This window comes from Trichosurus vulpecula, chromosome 5 (assembly GCF_011100635.1).
Source record: "Trichosurus vulpecula isolate mTriVul1 chromosome 5, mTriVul1.pri, whole genome shotgun sequence".
NCBI classification, from domain to species: Eukaryota; Metazoa; Chordata; class Mammalia; order Diprotodontia; family Phalangeridae; genus Trichosurus; species Trichosurus vulpecula.
The window spans coordinates 223,728,049-223,739,384 of record NC_050577.1 but is presented as its reverse complement, the minus strand read 5'-3'; the positions used below and the strand labels follow the sequence as shown (position 1 = coordinate 223,739,384).

Here is an 11,336-nt window from a genome sequence, read left to right as displayed (position 1 = left end):
TTTTCTAGTTAAAGAAAACAAAGCTCAGAGAGACCAAGTGATTTGCCCAATGCATCACTAGGGCATTCAACACATACCCCTTTATAAATGGAGCTACCTCGGTTTTCTACCTATTCAGCTCAAGTAAGAATACAAAAATATGGTCTTCCTGGCTTCCAAGTCCAGGCCTTGGTATCCACTCTGCCACCCAACTGAATCACTCAATTGATGAACAATTATTAAGTATCTACTGTATGCCAGGCACTGTGCTAAGGGCTAGGGATACAAAAAGAGGCAAAATAAAGTTCCTGCCCTCAAGAAGTTTATAGTCTAATGGGACATACAACATGCAAACACACATATAAAGAACAAGATATGTACAGGATAAGTAGGAAGTAGTTGACAGAAGGAAAGTAATAGAAATAAGAAGGACCCAGTAAAAGGGAGGTTTTAGTGGAGATTTAAAGGAAGTTAGGGAGGTCAGTAGGCAAAGAGGCATAGGGGACATCCAGAGAAAATGTCTAATATCCTTGCGTGGGGAATATTGGCGTATTGTAAAAGAGTCAGTGGTTGCAATGAGTTAACATAATAATGAATATTTTCCCAAAAAGTCAGAATAATTTTCCAGTACTTTTATTTGTTCACAACAATCCAGAATCTAATGATTTCAGGGGAAACAACACCATTGTTTAATGAAAAGAACAGAAAAGTCTGATTATAACAACAAACTTTGGGTAAATACTGAAAGTATATGTGTTTTTTAATAAATTTTCATTTATTGAACAATTAGCTTTAAGTCATACATACTGTAAATTAAATGTGAGTATTTAAGTATGAAAATCTTACATATTTTCTAATTCAATTTGCTCAACCTGTAAGTTTGGCATTGCCTTAGGTATTTCTATATTGATATCATCTATTTTGAATTTTTTTCACTTCAGATGTTTGTGATTTATTTTAACTTATAACAAATTTCTAAATACAGATTTGCAAACAATACATGGCTTTTTCTGTGCTAGCATGTTTATTACAATTCTCTTGCTGTTAGCACAGGGCATTGCCTGAGCCCTGAATTTGGCTTAGACAAGGCTACCAATTGGCAGACGAGGTAGACACATGTATGCCTGAGGAGTTTTACTCAAATTGATGGGGTTCCCATCCAGCCGAATGTCCTCCAAAGCCTTACGTATGTAGGTCAAGTTTTTCATATTGCAGAAAGTATCTTCGTGCATCTCTAGAATGTTGTTGTTCTGCAAGAGGAATACAAACAGCCATGTTATAAACCCAATTTTTGTCTTTATCTTTGACAAGTTAGTGCTTGCTTTAATTTCCCTTGCTCTGCAAAAAAACCACAGTGATGGCTTTTATACAGCCCTTTCAGGCTTGTCCTCCAAAAGCTTTGTGAGAAAATACAACTAATATTAACTCCATTTTATGGTGATGAAATTGAGGCTTGGAGAATTTAAATGCTCATTTCCAAGATCACACAAGCTCATAAGTGTCCTAGGTAGGATTTGAATCCATGTGTGTTCATTACAAGATCAATGTGCTATCCTCTACAATCATATGTTTTCTCCCATCTTCCCCAATCTGACATATGCTGCCATATTTTTACCCCCACCCTCACAACTCAAAAGGTATCTTTGTTCAATACCTGTTCTTCTAGGCACACAACTTTGCACCGTATTACTGATATTTATCTCATCTTTGTCCTACCTTCCCCTACTCGTTCTGCCCACAAACCCCGTTACGTCCTTCCTCTCATCATCATTAACAAATAACCCTAAGCTTATTTCACCTCTTTTCTTTCTATCACTCTTATTTTATGTAGACACTTGGGAAAATCACTTAACTTTCCAGGGACTGAGTTCCTTCATCTGGAAAATGAGGGAACTGGACCAGAAAGTTCATGAGGTCCCTTTGGCTCCAAATATATGATTACAGAGAGAGCAGTCAAAGGGTTTGATTGATCCAGGAAGGAAAAGAGGGCAGGGCCATGGGAAAAGTGAACCACCAAAAGAATCTAATAGGGTAGCTCTGAGATAACCTGAGAAAGTCTACGTGTTATTGTAGCATTAGGAACTCCCTTTTCTGAACCTAAATTGCCTTATCTTTCAGTGATTGGCCTTGGAGGCTCTTCTTCCCTAGAGAGTTATGATCCTATGACCCCAACTGAAATCTGAACTACATAACAAGAATATCACATTGGACACCACCTCCTCCTTTGAAGGGCTTGTCTATATTGCCCAGGTTGGAAGTATAATAGCTGTTCACTGGCCTGATTCCACTGCTGATCAGCAAAAGAACATTGATCTGCTTTGTTTCTGACCTGGGCCAGTTTACCCCTTGTTAGGCATCATGGCGGCTCCCAGTTCTAGAGGGACCATATTGGTCCTTGTCTTACTGCCAACACTCAATGATTGGCTTAAGTCCTACTGCAGCTCAGTACCCCTGATCTCAAGCCATCCACCATCCTAGGCCTCCTTGAAGAAGGGATTACATACATGGGCCATTATCTTAAAAGATCTTTTTTTTACCATTTTTATGAGCCAGTTCCAACATGGTAGATAACTTTAGCATCTAGATCATATTCCTCCTCTTGTCCTTATCCTAGACAGCTTTAATGTTCCCTCCACAATACCCATGGTGGTAAAGAATTATACCTTCAGTCCCCAGGTCTTTTCCATAACCCTTATTTTCCACAAAGAAATTGGAGAATATTGTCATCGGGTTTAGAAGTGAAAGGTATCTTAAAGATTCCTCTAATCCTTTCATTTATAACTTATATACTCTCATCTTCATCCATGGTCCTATCTATTCTCCTCCTACAGGGCTCAGAATTTAAGACTTTTCTAGTTAGGTGGCACCTGCTAGCATTTATTTAACATGATCATGGCCTTCAAGAGAATAGCTCACTTTTACAACATGAGGCTTCAGAACAGGATTTGAGACATAGTATACTGGCTCGTCTAGGAGGCAACTACACTTGAATTCAAGTCCCTCTTGTGTACCATACGAGCTATGTGACTCTGGGCAAGTCATCTCCCCTCACAGGCAGCACTCAAAGACTTTGAATCTCAGAAAAGGTGCCTGCCTTCATCAGTAGGAGGAATCTCCTCACCAAGTTGTTTCTAATACTAGTGAACTAGGTGGCACCATAGTGCATAGAGTCCCAGGGCTGGAGTCAGGAACACTCATCTTCCTGGGTTCGAATCCAACCTTAGACACTTACTAGCTGTGGGACCCTGGGTAAGTCACTTTAATTCTGTTTGCCTAAGTTTCTTCATTTCTAAAGTGAGCTGGAGAGGGAAATGGCAAGCCACTCCAGTATCTTTGCCAAGAAAAACCCAAATGGGGTCATGAAGTGTCAGACACAACTGAGAAATAACTGAAGTGAGGTATGGTCCAAAATATGTATGAATAAGGAAGAAGCCTGGACCTCTATTTGGGCTCAAGTAGTTTCTCTTTTTTCTAGATTCTTATTGTATTAATGGGCAGTATCCCTTTCTTAAGAACTTCATTGTGTTGGTAATTTCATATGTTTTATTTTATTTTATATAATATTATATATAATATATGTTTTTATTATATTTATATATAAATATAAGTTATAATATATTTATATATTATAACATATATATTTTATATATTTATATTATACTTCTTTCATTATCTATGTCCTCTATACTCAGAAAATGTCCTTTAATTTCCTTGGTCCCAACCACTTCTACTGGACGTGAGGTAGGAGAATAATTAATTAATGCTTGTTTATTGAGTAATTGGCCATTGAACAGGACATCAACTTAGGAAGAAGCCATGAGACAAGTCTACATGACTATTTAATACTATTTATCACAGGAGCATATTATATGCCGTATGACATTTAAATGAATTCTGGGAGTATTATTTATAAAAAATCTTGAGGGATATTGGGGTGAAATTAAGATGTAACATGAACACTAATTCTACAGATATTGTTAACAACGTATGGTTTCCGCAATATCAAAGTGTTGTCACGTTATTGGCACAAGACTGATCTCTACAAAATCCCACTTCTCCTTTGCCAATACCAAGTTTCAAGCAGTTTACAATCTGGGAGGTTAGTCCATTTAATGAGCGGCCCAGTTTCTTGTACGTAACCACTTTTTTCCCCTCTCCTAACATTCCACAAAGATAGGGACCAAACTTGTGATTTCATTGGCATCTGGAATTTCCAAATGAAGAATTTCCTCTAACCCTTACCCTTCTCTGTTAAGAACCTTAAAAAGCTCCCTGGGGATTCTGAGAGATTAAAGGATTTAAATACCCAGGGTCATATAGCCAGTTATATGTTAGGGAAAGGATATGAACCTTGGTCTTCCTGGTTCAGTGGCCAGCTCTCTACCCATAACACCATGCTGCCTCTAGTGCACATATATCCACCATAAATCATATGGAATCTTTGTGGGTTACTTTGAAATTAATTAAATATAGCCCTATCTCACCACCACCATTTTCTTGACAATCAGGTTATAAAATGGAAGGTGCTTTGTGACCATGAGTTATTGTTATTTATGAAATCATAAATCACAAAGGTGTCTTGACAATAGAGGAAATAGAGAACAATCACTTAAAATGTTGGTGGTTTTGTTTTTTGATTTGTTTGCTTTTAAACCAAATCTGTGATTCCACCAGGGTAGGGAAGAATAAGTCGTTTGGTGGTACAGAGGATAGAATGTCAGATCTGGAGTTAGGAAGGCTTAAATTTTTGAATCTTGCTTTAGACACATATGATCTATGTGATTCTGGGGGAGCCATTAAAACTTTAAGCCTCTGTAAAACAGGGATAATAATAACTCTTACCTCTCAGGGTTGAGGTAAGGATAAAATGAGATTATATATACATATATATATATATATATGTGTGTGTGTGTGTGTACATACATATGTGTATATATATATATATAAATTTATTATAAATAATAAATAATATATAAATAAATATATGTAACTATTTATAAACATCAAAGTGCCATATAAACAGTATCATAAATAAGAACCACTGCAGATCAGCACTTGCTATACAAATATTGTTTGTCTTACAGAGTTGCCTTTGACATTGAGCAGTGACTTGTCAAGGTCACATAGCTAGTCTATTTCTGAGATGGGACTTGAACCCAGGCCTTACTGGCTCTCTGTCTACTATACCGTGCTAAATCTCATTAAATCTAGGGAATTTCAGCTGAAAATATCCCCAACACCATGTAAATCTGACAAAAGTCCTGCCTCAATGGACTCTGAAACCCAGAGAAAGAAAATTCTTTCTGCCTTTTAAAGTGCTTTGAAAAAATTAGAAGCAGTTTCTTTTTTCTCTTTCTTGCTATGTTGTACACGGACTTCATGCACATGAATGCATTGGAATTAAAAGAACAGTAGTATGGGTTCATCAAGGGGTTCAATTATCTTGTTCTTAGTTTCACATTCTGATGGTTTTTAATGAGGATAAAATTAGTTAATATAGAAAAGAGAATTTTTGATACATGATACCAAAATTGGGGGTGAGGTGAGCAGTCTGGTGCAGTGCACATAGTAGATAAAGCTGGGTCCAGAGTTAGGAAGATCTGAGTTCAAATCCTGTCTTAGAACACTTAATAGCTGGGTGACCCTGGGCAAGTCATTTAATCAGTCATCTCCATTGATCCTCACAGCAACCCTGGGAAAGCAGGTGCTAGTATTCTTCCCATTCCCTATATGAGTTTGGGCCAATCACTTAAGCTCCCTGGACTTCAGTTTCTTTATCTGCTAAATGGAAAGTAGATTATCTAGAAGGTAGATAATCTTGCCAAGTACTAACATTCTATCATTCTATGAAACCATGAGACAATGTGGGGCAAAGGACTACTGGATTTGGGGTCAGCAGCCCTGTGTTCAAATTCCAGCCCTGTAACTCTCTTATATTTGTTACCTTGGGCAAATGATAGACTTTTTGAGCCTCAGTTTCCTCAACTATAAAATAAGAGAGCTGCCGTAAATGATTTCAGTGCCATCTTGTACTTCTGTCTGATATGACTACTATACAATTTAAAACGTGCCCATTCTTTGCTACTCTGGGTATAAATGGTCTTTCACTTCCAGGTATCTAATGCATATTCTAGGAAGTAATTGTTAGGGGAGTGTGACTTAACCTGTGGGTTAGATATTTTTCATACTTGAAATGAAGGATTAATTTGTTTGATCATATATTAAGCTAAAACATTTGTTTAAGATGAACATATCTGCTATTCCAATGATTCTTACAAAGGAGAAGTGATGCCTAATTGAAAAAAAAGCTAATGCTAAATCTTACCATTATGTTAGTTTGTGAGAAAGGAAGTGGGACTTTCTTTACAGAAATAGCTATGGGATTACTTCCTGCCCTTCCCCCTAAAAATAAAACATATGAGCAGTGAGTGTGAATTCTTATATAAAGCATGAAATGGAGTCCTAAGAATAGAACTTGTTTCCCAGGAGCTAAATAACAAAATGGAATTGTAAGTTAGAATAATTTTACTGTGTGGTGTTGGTCAAGTCATTTCCTTCCTTTGGGCCTCAGTTTCCTCATATGTAAAATAGGGGGATTGGACTAAATAGCTTCTGAGATCCCTTTCCCTTTGGATTTAAAGTCCTATTATCTTATGCTCTCTTTCACTGCCCCTAAGAGTAAATATCCTTCCCCACTCCACTATCCTATCTCATGCTGGTGTGGTTGTCTTGCATTTTTTATTTCAGAGAAACATGTGAAATAAATAGTGACAGATATGGAGGGATAAGTTTCTAAAGCTTTAAAGTGTTACTAGAAATTAATAAGTGGACAGAATAACTGTTACAATAATTTCTAATTTTCAGAATAAAAAGAGGACATAAGAACATAGATTTTGAGTTGAAGGAAGCATTAGTTCAAACACTTCACAGGCAGTGAATTGTAGAGACAGACTTGACTCAGAAGTCAAGCGAAAAGAAAAATATGGCATTTCATTTTGCCAAATCATCATGGGAAGATGAATGTATTTTCTGACGAATAAATAAGTCCCTTTGCCATCTGTTTTCTCTCTGAAGTGGGACATCATTCTTTGTCCAATCTATTTCCTTGCTAAAAGCCTACCTGGAGATGGAGGGCTCGGAGGTTTGCAGGCAATGGTAGTGGGATGTGATCCAAGTTATTGTCCGTAATGTAAAGATGATGGAGATCATACATATCCTATTGGAAAACCAAAGACAGGAATTTGGTGAAAAGTGAGAACTATTGTAATTTGACTTTTACTCTCATTTCTCATGAAACTTTTTTTTTACCAATCAACTACCAGAGATTTATTTTACAGAACTAGAAAAATAATATCAATTCATCTGAAAGGATAAAATTTTGATAATATCACATGAAACTCTTTAAGAAGCATAAAAACAAAGTTTCGTACAGTGGGAATACAAGTGTGTCTTAGACTGGGATTGATGGCTAATAGCTACAGCAAAGATAAAGTAGCTTTTTATGGTCAGTGCACATTTCAAAGGAGCCCAGCACTGGCTAGATGTTGGATACTTGAGAAATGCTTCTTGATGATGACAACAACTGCTTCCCATGACCTTCATGAAGACCAATTTTTTTGGTTGTTTGCTTTTCTTAAATTGAAGGAAATAGGTAATTCTGCTTTCTTTCAGGAAAGAATAAAAGAAAACATCTGCAAGTTGTTCTGTTTCTCCTAAATAATTTTTAAAGGTGGATGATGTATGAAAAAGAGGAGAGAAGAGGAGGAAGGAGGGGACTGAGAATGGAGAGAGAGGGTGGAAGGAGAGAGACAAAGACAAAAAGAGAAATAGAGAGAGAGACAGAGCTCCTAAACTTACTTTAAATGCTTCTTGTTTTATCCCTTTTCTGCCCAGCCTATTGTTGCTGATGTCAATGAAGGTCAGTGTGGATGGTAACTCTGGAAGCTGTCTGATTCGATTGTCACGAAGGACAAGTTCCCGAAGTTGAGGCAATTCTCTGAAAGCATCTTCATCAATCTCAGATATTAAATTTGATGTCAAATCAATCCTTTTTAAGTCACCTAGAAGAAAAAGTAAACAGAAAATATCATATTCCTTTTTTTCACCTCTTTAATAAAAGCAAAGAAGAAATCAAGAGATTATGATTGTTCTTAGAAATGGACACTTAGTGAACCTAGCTTTCTGTCTTTAGTGAGCTATCATTCAAATGCTTTACTATTTCCTGTGATATTCAGGCTTCCCCCAGGTAACATGCATATTTATGCAATTATAAGAACATTTAATTTCAGCAAAGAAATGGACCTCCTATCTTTTAAAAACACAACCCATTTATTCTTTCATATTCCATGAATATCCATGGGCACTGCTCTTTAAAGGATACTTCTCAGTAGGTGTAGCCCCTGATACATTTTCCGATAGTCAAATTTGCAGAAAACAAAATCTCTCAACAAAAATGTTTCATGATCACAAAAATTCATCTTTTTAGTTTGAAGAATTAAACAACAGCAGCAGCAACAACTACAACAAAAATCATGGAAAAGCATTTGATATGTTGGGTACAAGATTTATAGGAGGATATTGCCAAAAGTTCCACAGATAGACAGATGTGGACGAGTTACAATCTATATCCAGAGACACGAAGATGACAGATGCATCTAAGAATCCAAGATGTTTGAAGAATGATCACCAATTCAGCTTTGACCTTGACTCCTGTGGTACCTACAGGTTGGCCACATATATAATTGTGTACAGACACACACATACACACACACGCACACACATATATAATTGTATATATACACACATATACATATTTATGTACATATAGTCTATTGTAGTATATATTACATCTATCTATCTATCTATCTATCTATCTATCTATCTATCTATCTATCAATCTATCTATTTACTACCTTTCTACTGTCATGAGGCAGCTAGGAGGCCCAGTGATTAGAGCACTGGGCCTGGAAGCAGGAGGACCCTAGTTCAAATTTGGCCTTAGACACTTAATAGTGGGACAAGTCACCTAAATCTGTTTGCCTCAGTTTCCTCATCTGTAAAATGAGCTGGAGAAGGAAATGGGAAACCACTCCAGTATCTCTGCCAAGAAAACCCCAAATGGGGTCACAAAGAGTTGGAAATGACTGAACAACAACAGTAGACATATCATATAGGCATGTATTATACTATGCAGTTATCATGCAACTCTCTAAGAGTACAAATTACAGAGCAAGAGCCCATCCCCATTGTTAGAGGCTGAGTCTGGGGTCAGGAAGAGCTGAGCCTACCTGTGTGATCAAGGACAAATCATTTAACCCTTGTCGGCCTCAGTTTCCCCATCTGTCAAATGGAGATGACAAAAGCACCTACCTCCCAGGGTTCTTGTGAGGATCAGATGAGATATTTGTAAAGCCCTTGGTGCAGTGCTCGGCGCTTGGTAAGCACTATGTAAATGCTTATTCCCTCCCCCAACCCCACAACTAGTAGAAAACAAAGAAACCAAAAGCAATCAGCAACAAAAGCAGCAAATTAAGGAAAAGGGGACTTAGGGCCACCATTCATACATACGTAGATGTGCAAAGTCATTTTTGTTGATCTTTTTTATTCTATTAAATCGGGAATAGAAATAGGCTGTGTTCTTGGGCAGAGGAGGGACAGCATCAAGTTCGTGGTCATCACAGTAGACTGTGGTGCTCATACACGTGCACAGGAGACAGGTGGGAAAGTCTGAAAAGACAAAATCAAGCAAGGTAATTTACATTTTTTCTAAGGAAGAATAGGATGATGTCACATATTGTAACAAGATATAAATAGCTGCATATTTTGGTACATTTTACCTTTGTTTTTATAAAGTCAAATGTTTATTGATGTGGATTTATTTTGGGGGGGATGAGGCAATCAGGGTCAAGTGACTTGCCTGGGGTCACACAGCTAGTGAGTGTCAAGTGTCTGAGGCCAGATTTGAGCTCAGGTCTTCCTGACTCCAGAGCCAGGTGCTCTATCCTCTGTACCACTTAGCTACCCTTAAAGCCCAGTGTTTAAATGGAAAAAAAAAATGTAAGAGCAAAGCATGTTAGAGCCAGAAGGGGTCATCTAACCCAGTGGTTCTTATACCTTTTGCTCTCAGGACCACTTTACATTCTCAAAATATTGAAGCTCTCCCAAAGAGTTCTATTTTTTTTCTTCTCAAAATTTGTTCTTTGTTTTCAACATTCACTTCCACAAGTTTTAAATTTTCTCCCTATCCCTTCCCTTTCTCTCCCCCCTCCCTTCCCAAGACGGCATGCAACCTGATATGGGCTTTACATATACATTTCTATTAAACACATTTTCACATTGGTCATGTTGCACAGAAGAATTATAACGAATGGGAGAAACCATGAGAAACAAAACAGAAGAGAAAATAGTCTGCTTTGCTCTGCATTCAGACTGCATAGTTCTCTCTTTGGATGTGGATGGCATTTTCCATCATGAGTCCTTTGGAATTGTTTTAGGTCCTTGCATTGCTGAGAATGGCTAAGTCTATCAAAATCAGTCCTTGCACACTGTGGCTGTTACTGTAAACAATGTTCTCCTGCTTCTGCTCACTTCACTCAGCATCATTTCATATAAGTCTTTCCAGGTTTTTCTGAAGTCTGCCTGTTCATCATTTCTTATAGCACAATAGTATTCCATTACATTCATATACCACAACTTGTTCAGCCTTTTGCTGATTCATGGGCATCCCCTTGATTTCCAGTTCTTGGCCTCCACAAAGAGAGCTGCTATAAATATTTTTGTATATGTGGGTCCTTTTCCCATTTTTATGATATCAAAGAGTTCTTCTTTATGTAGGTTATGTAAGAGTTGTTTACTGTATCAGAAATGAAAACATCTTAATGTTATTATGAAAATATTTTTGACCTCGAAGATTCCTGAGAAGCTCATAGGGATCTCCCAGAGGTCCCCAGATCATATTGAGAACTGCTGGTCTCTTCCTGTCTTTTCATTTTGCAAATGAAAAAAACCTGATGCTTAAAATGGTTGCTATTTGTCTGACTCCCAGAGTGCCACTCTTTCTATTATAGGCAGGTTGGTCAGGTAGAGCATAAAATGGTGGATGTGGAGTCAGAAAGACCCAATTTCAAATAACATCTCAGTCACAGGCTGAGCCTGGGCAACTCATTCATTGACTCTGAGTTCCCTGTCTGTAAAAAGGGAATGATAGAAGCACCTCCCTCTAGGGTTGCTGTGAGGCTCAAATGAGATAAATTTGCAAGGCACTTTGCAAACCTTAAAGTGCTATATAATTGCTAACTATTGTTATTACTTTAATACCAGGTTTCTACCCTAATTAAAGCAAGAAAAATATGACATAG

At 37.4% G+C, this 11,336-nt stretch overlaps 1 protein-coding gene across 1 annotated transcript in view; it reads right to left on the bottom strand.

The window, feature by feature from the left end:
- Positions 1-1,058: 1,058 nt before the first annotated feature.
- The window catches only part of EPYC (epiphycan), a 38,597-nt gene continuing 28,319 nt past the window's right edge, over positions 1,059-11,336 (bottom strand). Inside the window, exons 3-6 of the mRNA XM_036761710.1 lie at positions 9,547-9,705; positions 7,837-8,039; positions 7,100-7,195; positions 1,059-1,229 (exon numbers count right to left, since the gene is read on the bottom strand). Coding sequence (XP_036617605.1) covers positions 1,059-1,229; positions 7,100-7,195; positions 7,837-8,039; positions 9,547-9,705 — 629 coding nt within the window. The remainder of the gene's footprint in view (positions 1,230-7,099; positions 7,196-7,836; positions 8,040-9,546; positions 9,706-11,336) is intronic.